The sequence below is a fragment of the Micropterus salmoides genome, unplaced genomic scaffold (genome assembly GCF_014851395.1).
Source record: "Micropterus salmoides isolate LMB-PRFRI ecotype aquatic unplaced genomic scaffold, ASM1485139v1 Ms_hic_scaffold_9, whole genome shotgun sequence".
NCBI classification, from domain to species: domain Eukaryota; kingdom Metazoa; phylum Chordata; class Actinopteri; order Centrarchiformes; family Centrarchidae; genus Micropterus; species Micropterus salmoides.
In genome coordinates, this window is record NW_024044681.1 from 11,656,060 (window position 1) to 11,673,803 (window position 17,744).

Sequence of the window (17,744 nt, forward strand, 5' to 3'; positions counted from 1 at the left end):
GTTTTACAACAAACTGATACTTTCTTGACTTTCAAATTTATATTTTAAATTGACAAACATCATATGTGTAATTCAGGGCACAATTGAAACGGGATCAATATATTTGTTGTCCCTTGCCATTGACTGCCGTACAATTTCTTTTCCAAAATAAGGTCCCATGGTGGTCCACCGGAAGGGGAGGGACTTGGCCTCTCTATAACTGCCAGGTGTAACCATTGTGCACAGATTGTAAAGTGGGGACATGAATAACAGTTAAATTACATTTTGCAAAAATAACACATTACATATCAAATTGCAAAATGTAACGCCAATATCTTTATTATAAATGACCAGACATGGGTGGGTTAATTGAAACTAACTAGCAGTAACTACGAAACTATGAAGGACACACAAATGTAGTAGTGGACATAAATAAATAAAAAAATGGGACACTACTTTGATTCTCCCTTGTATTTTTTACATTTTTGGTATTTTGACACAGTAAATATAGATTTAAATGTTATGTGAGCAGCTTGTTTAACCACCAACAAGATGAAAATGTCAGCGGATCATCAGTGCTACTCCACCTCCACTAAAGCACGAGCCCACTCTGCCAGAGCAAAATTCAGCAAGAGGCTACGACAGTGTGGGAGGAGATGAGTGTGCACACAGTTGTGGTGCTCTCCTCCACTCAAAGATGTTTTTTCCCTACCTAGTCAGAAGGCTCAAAAAGATTAGTGGTGCCACTGATCGCGGAAAATTAGATAATGGAGTCACAAAGGCGCTACCACTGAAGCAATTAGCTTCTGAAGGCTACACAGCAGGGATTATTTTTCTCTAATTTGGTTTCCCCACTCCTATGTGGCATGCACGGGGACACCACTGCTCATGCTGTAACAGTTTTGAGTGCAGATTCTGCCTACCAAGAGCAGCAGATTGTTCACAACAAATGGAGCAACGTCCCAGAATCATCCTCCTCAACCCACGTGAATTGTGAAACGGGAAATGACTCCAACCTACACATGAAGCTGTTGTTTGTTATTATAAAGATATCAATTATAAAGACAAAAAATATGGGTGAAAGAATGGATTAGCACACGCAGGTAGCAGGGATTGTCTGAGCTATGGAGAGAGCTGGAGGTGGAGCCGTTTTGATGTGTCGTTGAGTAGTTCACACATAACAACTGGCGACCGCTTATCGATCGCTGATTTACCCCCGATCAGGGCTGGACTGGGACAAAAAAAAAAAAAATCAGCCCTGGCAATTTTGGCCCAGGCAGCCCACCAAAATTGGTTGGACACCCCTCACCAATACACTATCCTGTGACGACTGATGAAATAGTTGATAGGGGGATAGGGGGTCGTCCCCCGGAAGATTTTGAGCATTAAACACTTAATATCCTACATTCTGGGGACATTTTCTGGAGACAGTTTCTGCACCAGGGAAGCACAAAATTCAGGTGGCAGGTGATAATTCAGAATATAAATATATAATACAATAATCAGTAGCTTAAGTTCCTTTATTTGGACAACACAGAGTTTTCTTCTATATTTACACTGCATTGCAGGCTTATTGTGCAAATAAACCTTTTTGATAGCATTTTTTGTTAATTAACATTTCTTGGTGCAAGCTATTTTTCAGAACATTTTTAACAAATGCTTTCAAATAGTGGTGGGTAGTCTGCATGTCCCCAGCGTCCCTAGTGTAAATGACCCTCCCTCCCTGCTCCCTCCCTACAGGTTGAGCTACTCCGTGCTTACCACTTCACCTCCACTCTCCTCCTGCTCACTTTCTCACTCAGCCCTGTCACTTTGTCACTCGCTCGTCCTCTGCCTGGCAGTGGCCACGGCTCTCCTTTACTCCTTCAAGTGCATGTGCCTGCACTACGCAGGGTACTGCAGCTGATGTTTAAGCTAATGCAGCCCCAGTAGCAAACATATCATTTATTTTCGCACATTTGGCAGCAGCCGTCTGAAGATTTTTTGGGGGGAAGGGCGTAACGCAACAAACAGAGAGCAGAGGGGGTGGGGGCTAGTAAGAGATGTGATAGGGCTGGCCTAGTGTCAGTATGGATAATTACCCAATGGGCCGCTGTCCACGCTTTATGGGCCAATCGTTGGCCCATTTTTACATATATAATTTATGTTCCACCAGACGGGCATTTGCCCGGTATGCCAGATTACCAATCCAGCCCTGCCCCTGATCACAACCCGACAGTCGCCGAGCTCTCCAACCGGCAAATCAGGCTAAAAATTGTGAACTAGGCTTTAAGATAATTTTGCCACTTCTATTAACATGTTTATTTGTTGAAAAGCGGTGGAATGTCACTAAGTACATTCAGTCAAGTCCTGTACTTCACTAAAATTTTTACTTTACTTTACTTTTTACTTTTTACTTGAGTATCATTATATGCCACTTTTCAAAACACATTACATTTCAAAAATTTTCTGAGGGAAATATTGTAATTTTTACTCCACTACATTTATTTTGCAACTTTAGTTACTTTGCATGTTGAGATTTTATGTACAAAAATCCACTTAATTTCAGTATAAAAGATATGATGCATTGATATAGATTTAACTACCAGACAGCATATAAAGTATACAAAATAACACAAAAAGAGCTGTGGATTTTGTCCCCCCATCACATCTATTGAAATTACTTTAAGAACGGATCTGTCAGTGGCTAGTATGGACAAAACAATTACAGAAAACAGAGCTTTCAATGTACATACTTGAACTTTGACCAGCCACAATAAGGACATGCGACTTTCACAATAATTTTCACTAATAATGATCCATTCATTAAATTTGCATAATAAGTACTTTAGTTAAATTCTGCTTATAATACTTCTGTACTTTTACTTCCGTTAAGTGCAATTTCTGTAACTAAGCAGTCTTTCCCATATGTTCATTTATTTGTGGTGGCCCACCCACAATATCAACGCTGACCGCCACATATTGATTTTCGACTTTTTTTTCTAGGCCTATTTAAAATCGTATTTGATTGCAGAGCTGCAGCACGTATTCGCACAGCACTTCCTCTCACTCGTCCCTCTCTCTCGCTCTCTCTCCCTCTCCCTTATGAACACAACTGTCAATGTCGGAGACCCAGCTTAAAAAACATAAGGAGAGTTAAGTTATAATACAGCTGAGTTTTCGGGGCTAACACACTGTAATATATATATATGTGTGTGTCTACTCATCTACTCTAATGATAAGGGATGGGTAATTTAAAAAAAACTTTAAAAAAAACTAGTTCTAGTGAACGTTGGAAATTTAATCTAAAACTAGTAAAACTTGGTAAATCTGGAACTACTGGATCAAAGAATATAAAAAACCAGACCACACATTTGAGAAAACATTCAGCTCTCTGTACAGTTTTAGATATCTGTGCTATAGACACATTTTGGTTGGCTCAAAGAAAGCTTTGCCGTTTCATAACCAGCCCTGTGACAGATGCTAATGTTGAGTTTGAAAGATGTGATTTGGGCTTCACGTACTTGCACAGTATTGGGCATTTGGAAGTCCTCTTGTTGCTGTAGTTCTACATGCAGCCTGTGTTTTCCCTGCAGGCTCTCATTGTCTCTCTGCAGTCGGCTTAGTTCATCTGCCACCTGCTCCCTGGACTTCACCAGCACCACCTAAAACAGACAAACAAAATAAATCACTCCATCTCATCATGTGTCTGTTAGTCTGTAATATGGACCCAGCACCACATGGTAAAGTGTGACTCACTGGCTAGTGTCTACTTTTAGAGCAACCCGATTCTCCCTGCAGAGCTATTATTTCTCAACATTATGACTAAACTAATGACAGTATTAAGGCACATATCCTTTTAGATCAAAGCCACAAGCAGCGAAAGGAATTTCTGATTGCTCTGGCAGACAGGTTTGTATGCAAAGGCCTAAATGGCACACTGAAGTGTGTGGTATGACAGTTTGCAGCTGCACATTCATTACTGAGAATGTCTCATACTTCTTCCTGTTTGTTTTTCCTCACAATGATCTGCTAGAAAAAGTAAGTGCACTTACATTGCTTAGCCATGCATATGAAAATTTCTGCATTGATGTTCAGTATACAAATTTGTAAATTTCTCTTTTGGTAGGTGAGCAACATTCAGACATATTTAACTTTTTAAAAATAAAAAATCCTGTAGCAAAGAGTTGTGTCAGCAAATGTTTGTGGTAGGGAGGAACTGTGATGTTATACAATTGTTCCATCTTGCTCCCAAAAAATAACTATTAGGTTTAAACTAGACATAAAACACTTTTAGTGGACTGACACAGAAAAATAATAGAAAAAAATCTACATAACTGTTATGTGTTACGGTATGTTTCTAACATATGTGTTTATATAATTTTAAAATGTAACATTTTTGGGAATGGGACTGTTTGTGAGACAGAATAAGACATCCAAAGATGTCACCTACGGCTAAATTGTTTTACTTTACACTTTGTTACACATTTAAAAAAAAAACAGCCAAAAAAACCAACTAAATCTTGATTTTATAACACTTCATCATAAGTTTGTCTAATCTGATGTTCTGATCTTATTATATTTTTATTGGTTCCTGTTACTACCCAGCATTAGCAGACTCTGACATTTGAAGGAACTACAGATCAAAACACAGCTGGCAAGAAGTAGTGACACAGGGCTAACGGACGAAAATCCTCACCATCTGTTCCTGTGTGTTCCTCTTAGCTTCACTGAAGGCCTGTTGTAGTGTGCTGAGCAGCGTTTCTGACTCCTGGACTCTTTGCAGGAGGGCGGACACCTACAACACAGGCAAAAATATCGCTAAGACAAGAAACTGCCTTCAAAATGTGTTTGGTTTATAGTTAGAAATGCTGAATATACATTACACATACAATAAAATAAAATGTATTCATGCTCGTGCGTGCACTGTGGTCATCTCACACACCTTAGTGATGGTTTGTTTGAATGTTAGAAGAGGTAATAAAAAACAGTCAAGTTAATCTCTCTTGTTTTCACTTTGTTCGAGAAAATTCTGAATTTGAGAGCACTTGCATAAAAGTACAAACTACCAGCTGATTACTACAAAGCAGAAATTGCACAGAAAGCTGACCATTGAGGTTTCAAACGGCATCAGATTGGGGTTTGTGAGCTGACAAAAGGGGTTCTCACACTTTAAAAAAAAGTCTGTGGTCAATGTGTAATGTTCTCAGCTGCACAGCAAGAATCTTACGAAATCAGCCATGCGTTCAAATGATGATTGATGATGATAAAAAATAATTCTTTAACTGCACCTATTTAGCTTTTTACAAGTGTTATACATTTAATAATTGGTTTGGTTTAACACAATATAATGTAGCTGTGAGCACACGTAAGGACATTTTAAATATTTAGTAAGAGCTGCCATTTCCTTTACTTCCGTCCATATGCTGTCACAGTGTGTAAGTTTTAGAAAACACCTTCATAGTCACATAGAGTCACTTGACTCTATTTTCATTATTTAAAAAGGTGTGTGCGCTCAAGTGTGTAGAGAGTATAGCAGAGTATAGAGAGACTTTGGTGATTTGTTTTGCTGTGGAGACCTGTGGTGCATTCAGTATGGGAAATGGAAGAATCCATTATCACACATTATTAGTAGGAGTGGTAGTGGTTTGTAAGGGACTATCAACTCCTCTCATCCCATTTTGAAAGCAGCTCTCTCCTCATTATGATGTTGCTGACTGTTTGGTCGTGTCTCAAAAAGCTTTTGCTGGGAGGAAAGTACAGTTACATACTCTTATTCTCTTACAGGACAAGAAGAACTACAAATTTTAATATATATATACACACAATTCTATATCAAATTGTTGTTTCAGGTCACTGCAGTATGAAATTAAAGAAACATATCTATGATCCTGATCATATTTTCGCCCACAGCTCTACTGAATACAAAATATGATGCTTCAGGCACTAGTTTTGTCAGACCTGTTGGAAAGAGGATGAGTCATGCTGATGTTGCTCTGGTAACCTGCTGGAGAGAGGGCTGATGCAAGTGGACGTATAGAAGAGAAAGGCTTTCAAATTGTGAAGAGACTTATTTTTTAATTGGAATCTGCCTGAAGTGAAATCAAAAAGCTCGTAGTGACACTGGGAGCCTTGATCAATCATTACAGATACCATTAATAAGTTCAAAACATACTAACAGCGGGAGAAACACTTCAGAGACACAGGTCTCTGTCACTCCTGATGACTTTTTCTACACTAAATGTCTGGAACTATGCGTTTTTGTGGCTAGTTGCTCATGATTTAATCAGTGAAATCAGAGACAGCAGAGGCAACACACACCTGCAGCTTTCAGATGGCGGTAAAGGGAAGTAAACAGATGAAAGGAAGGGAGAAAATTCATACTGCATAACCAGCATAGATTTACAGCTTAAGCAGTTAGTTGATTTACAGAAGATTAATCAGCAATAAATGTGATAACTGATTAATCTTTTCTGGTCATTATTTCAAGCAAAAAATGTCAAACATGATTTTTGTAACCTGAATATATTTGCTGGATAAACAAAATAAGATATTGGAATATGTCAACTTGAGCTCTGGGACTTGATTATTTTCTGACATTTTTTGACAACAAACCAACAATAAATAACAGAAAATAATCAGCAGATTGATCAATACTGAAAACAATCATTAGTTGCAGCCATCCAATAAATAAAACTGCATTCTTACTGTGCATTTAGATGTATTAACTGGTTAAAGAATGGACATGACAGTGAACAGATAAATTATGAACATACATAAAAGAGGGTTTGTGTGAACTGAAAGTGACTTTTGAAGATACATTTCCACAAACTGCAGCGGATGTACCGTGTGCAAAGCACTGTTAGGCTGTTCGAAGTGGGCACATGATGGCAGGTACAGTGAATCTTGACACCGAACTTGCACTGCTCAATAACCAAGTTACCCTTCCTCTTACTCTGCCTCTTTTCATTCTGCTGTACTAAGTGATCGAAACAGCAAACCAGCACAGACTGTAAATTGCTGGTGCAAAGCCGCACTTTAGGTAAAGCACCTTTACATAGATAGTGCCTATAATCTTTAACACTCAAACAGGAAGTCAACACCTTGATTACTTTGAAAACATTATCAAAGGTCTGAACTACAGTAGACATAATAGACATTCTCTACTTTCCACCAAGTCACTAGACCTTGACAAATAGCCTGAAAACAATTATTCAGATGTAAGAGACAAAGACATTAACATCAGCCAAGCAGGGCCAGGTCTCATGGCCAAGACACTCTTAGACTCTCTTAACTACTTAGATGTGAGGGACTATAACAACATTAATACTTAAACATTGATTTGATCAAATACAAAAATATGAGTTAGTTCTCTTTCTCAGAGGTTATCAAACTAAGAGGACCCCGTAGGGAGGCATGGGAGAGTTGTGTGGAAGGAGAAAACAAAGTAAAGTGTATAAGGTGTAAGGGTGCATGCTGACGTTCTAAAAACAGCGGGAAGTTAGTTATTGAAGTTTGGCCTGTGGATTTGGTCGGCTTACATTCACTGTGACTTTCACTTCCCCAGAATATCATCATCTGCGATGTCTACCTCAAATAAATGTCCATAAAACCACAAATTTTACTTACAGAACTTCCCTAAGAATCAAGGAAGCTTTCTTCAGTAGCAAAGTAATCCAGTGAGAGTTTCATCCATGGGTACACTGCAAACAGGACCTGCTAATAGCTAATTTAGCATACTTGTCATGGCACCAATTTGCCAAAATGTAAACCAAGATAGGTAAAAAAATAAAAGCCCACAGCCTAACTGACTGAATGCATGGCAATAGCATTATACTTCTTGTTAACATCCCCTAAAGCATTGTGGGAACTTCAGAGTCTGAACAGTCTACAGAGTTCATTGGGAGTATAACACAGCTATTATTATATGAACATTATCTGATAAAAAGTACAGGCTTAAAAGGGTACAGCGTGTAATGGTGCTTTCAGACAAAAGCGAAGAGAGCGTTTGGGGCGGTGAGCAGGGAGCAGCGCTCCAGCTTTTGGACAAATATACACCCGTGGTCGGACTGGATTATGCTCTGACAACTACGCCGTTGGCTCAAGGGAGGAGCTCGGAGTAAACTGCTTTTATTAAATTAGCTTTTTACTTTAGTTTTTGGGATTACAACGTTTTTTATCTTCACTCGAGCTTCTCAGCAGCTAGCTTCCATGCACATCCAGTTCCAGTATTGTTAGAGTCGTTTGGCACTTCTTCATATTTATATAAAAACCGGACAAAACTGGACATTGCCGGCAGAAAAGAAAGCGAGGAGGTTGAACTACCTGGTGAGTTCAGAAAACATGTGTATGTAACTTTATTCCCACTATTGTTGTACTTTACTGTGACCAAGTTAGCATAGCATAGCCCTCGCTCATCGATCCAAACTCAGACAAACAGACAGACCTGACAAAGCATGAATTCATGTTTAACAAAACTGTATCATGTTGTAGTAATTTCAGCATCAGTTTGATCCGTTTATTGCTATTTAATCACAGCAAAATGTTTACTTTGGGTTCATACAGCTGTAGGCAAGTTGTGTTTATTTACGTTGTGTGTGAACACTCCAGGGATGTCCAGCGATAAAGCATTGCGTGGATTAAATTCGCGTTTGATCTGAATGCACAGTAAGAACTGAGACTACTCTCCACCTGTACGAAGTCATACTCCAAAAAACAAAAAAACAGGGGGCAGCATATCGTATCAGGTCATAACTGCAGCTAACTGCCGTTAGTTAGTTAGCTTGGTTAGCAGTGCAGCTAAATTAGCGGTTCTACGCTGACTGAGTCTGGAATGGGCACCAGAACCAGAGCCAGACAGGCAGCCTCCCAGTGAACACGGCTGGACGACATGCTATCGACCTACCACCTCTCAACGCACAACTGGTATTACAATACTGGATGGGCCGGAGCTAGCTCCTTAGCATGCTAACTTTAGTAGATATCTCTAAAACACAGTACATAAGACATTGATATCAGAACTGTTACTTGATAATGTTAGTTCACGTTTTGAATGATTTAAACTAAAATTCCGTCCTAGTCTTACACATTGTACCTTTAAGTCTTTAAGTCAACACTGCCAAGAAGTCTACCAGATATCTGAAGGGAATGCAGTCAACATAATCATCATTATCATTGTTTTCATTGCTTCAAAGTTATTAATTTATTGTGACCAAACCTTAGCAGCGGTTTCCTCGTTGCCTAATTTGAAAGAATCTTCCAAATTCTGTTTCTCAGTCATCGTCCTCTCCAGCTGATCATTGGCCTGACGGAGCATCACCTGTAGCTTCTTCACCTAGAATACAGTGTTATGGACAGTGTTATTTCAAACACAATACCATGCTTCTGAAAACAATCCACCGTTTGATGTCAAACGTTTTTGTAGTAAAAAGGTACTAAAGTGACAGCAAAGACACAAACCTGATCTCGTGTCTCAGCCTCTTGTCCTTGGATGGCCTGGAGCTGCTTCTCGTAGTTGGAGCACATATCACAACGCCGGCCGAGCTTCCTGCCAGCATTTTTAACCTGGTGACAGACCAACAAGAAAACCCTAAAACACTTCAAGATAACTTCTTGATAATGTATTGCCTAACATATTGGAATATTTTGGTCTCGACACTTTTAAAACAGCTGTCCATTAACAGCAACTTTGTTTTCTAATGTGCTATTTTGACAATAAATTAGGATTGTTATTGAAATGTAATGTTCTTCTTCTCCTAGTCCTAGGACTGAATACAGGGAATTGACATCCCCAGTATGTGCTGGCAGCCTTCTTCCAAACCTCATGATAACTCCCATGTAGCTGTCACAGTCAGACCTTAAATTGCTGTTATTTCAGTAATTTTAACTTAAAGGTTCAGTGTGTAAGATTTAGTGGTGAAGTTGTGAATTGCAACCAACTTTCCAGTCTACCACTGCCCCCTACCCTTTCAAAGAGCTTAGGACAGCTACGGTGGCTGACAACAGCAAAAAAAAGTGTCTCTTCTGAGACAGCAGAGCGTGGCCAGTAAAGAAATGAGTTTTTTATTTTTTTTATTTTTTTTTTTTAGGTAGATATATTAAGAAATGATATTTACTTAATTATTCAGTAAAATCATTATCATTATTGTGACCTGGCCACTGACAGATGGCCAAGAGTACATGGAAAATGTAAGCCAAGTGTGTGAAACACTGTCACTGTTTTCTGCACCACAGTCCATTATAAACCACACATTAAATAAAGTTTATACAAACACTGACAAGGGAAACTCATTACTTCTCTCTGTGATTATAGACCCTCGACAAAACTGCCCGCCAGCAATAATATCTGGTCCGTGGTCAGATTATGGTGCTTTGATAGCGGCAAAAAATATAAATAAATAAATACTTTGATAGCGGAAATAGATCTCAGTCAGGACAGCAACAGTTACTCACATAATCACTTCCTCTTTAGTGGTTTTGCCAACAAAATAAAAGCGCGAAAAGCTTGTTGACTGTAATGCTGTATTTGGAGTTGAACTGAGCTTTTACATTAAAATAGTCTGTAGCCTGCTTGACACACCTCTGAAAGAGCAGTCGGAGAACGCGAATCCCCTAAATGTCCTTTGCCTGGTGATTATGTGCCTGGTCCTCAAATGATGAAAATAACATGCAGAAATGGCTACACATGATGGATTTTCCTTTCCTACCACTGCACACTGTAATAACCTCAGATCAGCCCTTTAAAGACGGTCAGACACTGAAACATTTGTGAAAAACAATCAAATGATTCTGGATGGTTTAGGTTTTTTGTTGTTATCCTTGAAATATTACTATAATCTAACAAATAAATATGAAAGAATACATTCAGAAAATTAAGACACCAATAAATACCACCAATCATCAGGAGTTCTGATGTTAAAATCAAATATTGGTAATGAGAGGAAAGGGATATATTTCCAGGAAGTAATCACCTCTCATCATCATCATAATCAAATCCAAGGAAAATCTTCAATCCTACCTATTGCTCTAACCACAAAATTCTCAGACCATATTTAAGCACAGCACTGCATTTAAAGTATTAAAACTTTTCTGAAAATGTCTTGGTGGTGCACCTCTTGCTGTAGCAGGTTCCACTCGCTGTCGCTGACCAGTCTGTAGCCTGCAGGAGGTAAGAAGGCGGTGTCAGGGGCGTGGGAGATGCTGGACAGCAGAGACGCTGTCTCCTCCTGCTCAGGCGTCATGGCTTTGATGGCCTTCTCCTGGTCTTTAGTCAGGAGGAAATGACTTGCAGTCAGCTTCATGGAGCTGACGGACCAAGTTTCACCAAAACTACTGTCTGTCACCCCACAGTCGGCCCCCACCAAGGGCCCGAAGTCCGACTCGTCCAAGTGGCTGGCCGACTTGGCTTTGTGGTTGTGGCCGCCAAGGCCCTGCTGGACAGACAGCGAGGAGCCAAGGCTGTCTGTTGACTGAACTCTCCGCAGGTTGTCCTTGTAGGGGTCCATGGGGCCCCCTGCCACCACATCAGTGTCTAAGGAGTGCATGGAGCCGTGGGTGCTGAGGTTTGCATTGGGCTGAACGAGAAAGAGCAAAGCAAGTGTCCTGAGAAATTTGTAAATAAGGGGTTTCTATAATTTCAGAAAAAAAAACATGATAAATATATAAACAAATGGGGTGTTCTTTCAATCTGGGAAGACATGACAAGTTTTTTTTATTAATCTTGTTTGTTGTGTTAACCAACACTACATGTTTTAAATTTACCCTGTGGAGTTTTTGACCACTAGTAGCACTCTGGAGTAGTTATATGAGTGGATCCCCATTTTGTTTCTATCATGCACATATGCAAGGACACCAATGAGCCAACAAAAGCAAAGAAGAAGAAGACTGCAAACAATTAAAAATGGTTGTAAATCAAAGAAAAGAAAGGAAAAAAATCGGCTTTCAAAATGTTAACCATGTTTGTTGTTAGACCCCTGAGGATACACACAGTGTTGCTGAGATATACTGAATGTGAACATAACTTTTGTTTGTAAAACTCCACAGGCCACCTTAAATAACCGTTTCTGCACAGGCAAAAAAGACTTCTGTGCTTACATTACATGGATCAATAGAAAGAAATAGCTTCAGATCGCTGAAAGATGCAGACATTATGTGTATGTCTGTGTGTCCCGCAGCAAGGATCTGTGTGGTTTCTATCACAGCATTAATAATAATAATAATAATAATACATTTTATTTATACGCGCCTTTCTGGACACTCAAGGTCACCTCACAAAACATAATAAAACAGTACAGCAATAAATCGATAAAATTAACAACTATAATTACAGTGCATAAAATCAGGGTACATAAACAATTGGAAACAAAGATTGAGAAAGAGTGATCATGTGGGATATGCCAGTTTAAAAAGATGTGTTTTCAGGCGAGATTTAAAAATGGAAAGTAAGTCAACGTTGCAGATGTCTGGTGGAAGAGAGAGCCAGAGACGAGGGGAAGAGCGGCTGAAGGCTCTGAACCCCATGGTGGTCAAAGGATGTGCAGCGCGAATGCGCTCTGCAATCAAATACGATTTTAAATAGGCCTAGTAAAATAAATCTAAAATCAATATGTGGCGGTCAGTGTTGATATTGTGTTGGCCGCCACAAATAAATTAACGTATGGGAACAACTGCTGTACCAGTGGGTGACAGAGACAGTCGGAGGCAATTAATGTTACGTAGATGGAAGTATGCAGACCGAGTCGCATTATTAATGTGAGCTTGAAACGAAAGTGTGTTGTCGAGGATCACACCCAGACTCTTTACCTGAGGGGAGGGGGAAACTGGGGAGATGTCAATGGTAAGAAGAAAAACGTCAGATTTAGTCAAAGTGGATGTGGTGCCAATGAGGAGAACCTCGGTTTTGTTACTGTTAAGTTTGAGGAAGTTGCAGGAGAACCAGGATTTGATTTCCGTTAGGTAATGAGAGAGGGAGGTGGGTGGGACAGACGTGGTAGGTTTGGTTGACAGGTAGAGCTGTGTGTCATCTGCATAGCAGTGGAAATGGATGTTAAACTTATGGAATAGTTAGTTTAGCTCTGGGGAACACTGGTAGTGACAGGGGATAGCGCTAATTTGAAATGTTTAAGTTGGATGAAGTGAGTGCAGCCAGAGAGATATGATTTAGACTAGTCCAAGGGTGTATCAGTGAAACCAATAGAGACTAATCTGTCAAGGAGGTTATAAGAGTGTCAAAGGCTGCACTCAGATCAAGAAGGATGAGAATAGTTAGTAGTCCAGAATCAGCTGCCAGGAGAAGATCATTGGTGATTTTTACCAAAGCTGTTTTTGTGCTATGGCAGGGACGGAAACCAGACTGAAATTGTTCATAGAGGTTACTGTCAGACTACAGAGGCCACAAACTGTAAAATACTATTTCAATACTAAAGCCAGCTCAGTTTAGCAGATCTTTGGGATAGAAACCAGGTGGGAAATTGGACTGTGGGCCAGCTCTGTCTGAAAGAAATCCAACCAATCATCCAACAGTCAATAAATCTGGACCCATTAGAACTGCACATCAAAGGACAACCAATTGGCCTAATTCTAAAAGTCAATCCAGACCAATTTAGGGTTCAAATCCGGCTTAAAGATGGGGTAGGTAATGGTGGAGCAACTACCAAGAGACAGCTAGATTTTAGTATCCAACCGGAAAAAATTAAACAAATAAATCACACACCCTCCCTCCAAAACCACAAAACACATTTTCACTGGAAGGTCATTTTGTACTTATTACAGGCCTTCAACAACCACATAAACAGAGATTTTTTTTGTATCAGAGGATTCGATTTATTGATTGCCGTCTGGGTGTAAAAAGAATTTCAGTAAAAATGCGTGTGACCTTTCTGAGAAGTCCTGGTAAACAAAGGTTTTACAGATAACAAGATTCCAGGATATCTGAAGCTTATAAATTATAAAATGATGTCACATTAAATGTACCAGATAAGACATTTTATTATGTTAAAACTTATAATTCCGCCTGCTTTTAAGATGTCTTTTATGAAATCCCAGCTACTGTAGACAAAGATTAAGAGAGTTAAAAGTCACAAAATGATATATTAAAGCATCTCTGGTTTTAAGCCGTTTTCACCAGGAGCTTCGCTTTAAGACCGCTAGAAACACAATACACAAGGACAAACGTGAAGGTGCCGTGTTGCCAGTTTGTAGATCACATTTCTCAAAAGGGAATATAATATGACGTTAGACAATAATAGGCTGCTCTGTTCTCTCTGAGGGACATATCGCATTACAGGAAGTACCTCGTCGACGCTCAGCCCGAGGAATAAATCCTCCAAAGGCTCGGTGTTGTCTGCAGCATCCTCCTCGTGCTGCTCCTTCACTTGGCTCAGCCTCTCTTTTTCATCCTCCTCCTTGGATAGAGAAAATGTTTTAATCATTATTTGTCACATGATTGTTCCTTCTACTGACTTTACTGAGAATTACACTAACAAGCAACTTTAATATGTATTTTCATTTTAAAATGTATATGAAGAGTTAAACATACCTCCATTTTTTATTTATTTTTTTAAATCATATTTTTATGGGCACTCCAGAGAATATCAATTGGAGTTGGTTTACTCATTTTAAGGATAATGTGTTTTTGCAAGTGAGCTCTTCATATTTTACTGTAATAGTAAATACACTCACCTAAAGGATTATTAGGAACACCATACTAATACTGTGTTTGACCCCCTTTCGCCTTCAGAACTGCCTTAATTCTACGTGGCATTGATTCAACAAGGTGCTGAAAGCATTCTTTAGAAATGTTGGCCCATATTATAGGATAGCATCTTGCAGTTGATGGAGATTTGTGGGATGCACATCCAGGGCACGAAGCTCCCGTTCCACCACATCCCAAAGATGCTCTATTGGGTTGAGATCTGGTGACTGTGGGGGCCATTTTAGTACAGTGAACTCATTGTCATGTCCTGCCATTATCCTGCTGGAAGTAGCCATCAGAGGATGGGTACATGGTGGCCATAAAGGGATGGACATGGTCAGAAACAATGCTCAGGTAGCCCGTGGCATTTAAACGATGCCCAATTGGCACTAAGGGGCCTAAATTGTGCCAAGAAAACATCCCCCACACCATTACACCACCACCACCAGCCTGCACAGTGGTAACAAGGCATGATGGATCCATGTTTTACACCAAATTCTGACTCTACCATCTGAATGTCTCAACAGAAATCGAGACTCATCAGACCAGGCAACATTTTTCCAGTCTTCAACTGTCCAATTTTGGTGAGCTCTTGCAAATTGTAGCCTCTTTTTCCTATTTGTAGTGGAGATGAGTGGTACCCGGTGGAGTCTTCTGCTGTTGTAGCCCATCCGCCTCAAGGTTGTGCGTGTTGTGGCTTCACAAATGCTTTGCTGCATACCTCGGTTGTAACGAGTGGTTATTTCAGTCAAAGTTGCTCTTCTATCAGCTTGAATCAGTCGGCCCATTGTCCTCTGACCTCTAGCATCAACAAGGCATTTTCGCCCACAGGACTGCCGCATACTGGATGTTTTTCCCTTTTCACACCATTCTTTGTAAACCCTAGAAATGGTTGTGCGTGAAAATCCCAGTAACTGAGCAGACCGGCCCGTCTGGCACCAACAACCATGCCACGCTCAAAATTGCTTAAATCACCTTTCTTTCCCATTCTGACATTCAGTTTGGAGTTCAGGAGATTGTCTTGACCAGGACCACACCCCTAAATGCATTGAAGCAACTGCCATGTGATTGGTTGATTAGATAATTGCATTAATGAGAAATTGAACAGGTGTTCCTAATAATCCTTTAGGTGAGTGTATCTGTGTATTGTGTAAATGTGCAACTCTTGACTTTTACAGTAAGTGTTTTCCTTTCTCTTACTTATATGTGAAAACCTACTGGGCAATAATCATGATTCTCAAGCACAATTCTCTGCCTCAGCATCTGTTTCTGACCATCTGTCCATCCATCCATTTTTTTCACTTGACATCAGCCACACAGCAGCTGTTCATTTTATTATTGCTAAGAAGATTACATTTCTCAGTTGGAAAGATTTAAATAAATTATCTGTCAAACCACCTCCTCAAACTGCACTGAAAAAAAAAACACCTTTCCATGAACTGTTTCTCCAGAGCAGCAGCTTATCACCGCAAACAGGGTAAACTCGATGCTATAAAGCAGAGACTATACTGTGTGTGTACCTGGTCTTTCTTCTTCTTCTCCTCCACCTGGCGGAGCTGTTCAGAGGACAGCACGCTCTCTATCCTCTGCATGTCCCTCATGAGGAGGCGTTGGGACTCCAGGAACTGGTCGTTGGCTCTCTGCCAAGTGTGTTTCAGCTGGTTGTGCTGTTGCCGCTCCAACTCCAGCTTGTGACACACTGAACACACCAAACAGGTGAGGTGAAAGAGAGTTTTATACTTACAGGAAATTTGTGTGCCAGAAACACAACACTGCATGTACATGTGTAGACATTTCATTTTATAAGAGGCCAACTCTCCCGCACACATATCATATCTCACTGTAAAATATTTGATTTGTGTTGCTTTAATAATGTAAATAAGTATTATCTTACTGATCTTCATCACTAATGAAGGATCTCAGATCTGAAAAGAAGTTTCTCTCTAACCAGCTCTCTCTGAAGCCTTCCCCTCTCAGCAGCCTGTGCTGCAATAACAAGTTCTTAATGGGGCAGTACACCAATCTGAAGTCGACTCGAGTCACCAGTTTTTACCTGACACTTGGGATAGTAGTGATATAAGTGAGACAGAGCAGAGAGTGGAGTATGTGTCTGTATGGATGCTGGTGTCATTCTAAAACTCTAACCGTATCTAACATGTCATAATTTGTTTTATTCATCAAAGGACTTCTATCAAAAAGCATTACTAAGTACCATCGTGAAGCTCTTTCCGTAGTTTCTCCGCATCCTCCTGCAGAACAGACTTCTGAGTGTTCAACACAGCCACATACATCTCCAGGTCCGTACGACACGACTTCTCAGCCTCAAGAACATGATTGAGCTCCTTCACCTGTAAAAGAAAATGAGAAACAACTTAAATTTCCTTTTAGCAACTTCTGTATCAGGAGATAAGTGTAACTGAACAGAGGTTTAGACAATTTGAAGCAGTATTATTTCATGTTTTGGTCTCTTGAGGGCAGTGGAGAAAGCTGTAAATACTGTAAACATTGACATATTCTCACCTGATAGATGACGTTGTGGCGAACAGTCGCCTATTTACACACCGAGCACACACAAAGCAACATTAGCATCTATTTGGCCACCTGATTATGTCTAAGTTCAAAATTTCCTCTCTCTTTAGCCCTGTTTTTGGTCTCCACCGAGTCTTGAGGAAAATATCTGTCTCTTCAGTTGTTAAATACTCCACTTTCCGCTGTTAAAAGCTGTGCAGAAAGCGTATGATGTTTTTATCATTATGACATTTGTCTCAGAAAAATGCCGTGTGCTGCGGCTGAAAACGGGGTTGGTGAGAAAGAGTCTGAGCTAAAACAGTAAATATGTGAGCTTTAAAAACCAAAAGCATTAGCTGAAAAATTATGAAGGGGGGAACAGCAGAGTCTGGTGATCATTCTCTGCAATTTTAACACTATTAATGATTCCTTTCACATAACATATGATCTACTGTTAATATAAAAATATTGATTAATGTAGCTTTAAAGACCAACAAAGTTTTCACTGTGTCAATACAATATTAAAATATGAACAAAATATTCTCCTCTGTGCATCTGTATGCTTGTAGTATAGTAATATAGCTTA

At 39.8% G+C, this 17,744-nt stretch overlaps 1 protein-coding gene across 2 annotated transcripts in view; it reads right to left on the bottom strand.

Moving 5' to 3' along the window:
• Window positions 1-17,744, bottom strand: part of rabep1 (rabaptin, RAB GTPase binding effector protein 1) — a 37,701-nt gene that overhangs the window by 11,053 nt on the left and 8,904 nt on the right. For both annotated transcript variants that reach the window (XM_038708210.1, XM_038708209.1), the window contains exons 6-13: window positions 16,863-16,998; window positions 16,171-16,349; window positions 14,250-14,360; window positions 11,070-11,531; window positions 9,418-9,522; window positions 9,176-9,292; window positions 4,658-4,756; window positions 3,483-3,623 (exon numbers count right to left, since the gene is read on the bottom strand). In XM_038708210.1, coding sequence (XP_038564138.1) covers window positions 3,483-3,623; window positions 4,658-4,756; window positions 9,176-9,292; window positions 9,418-9,522; window positions 11,070-11,531; window positions 14,250-14,360; window positions 16,171-16,349; window positions 16,863-16,998 — 1,350 coding nt within the window. The remainder of the gene's footprint in view (window positions 1-3,482; window positions 3,624-4,657; window positions 4,757-9,175; window positions 9,293-9,417; window positions 9,523-11,069; window positions 11,532-14,249; window positions 14,361-16,170; window positions 16,350-16,862; window positions 16,999-17,744) is intronic.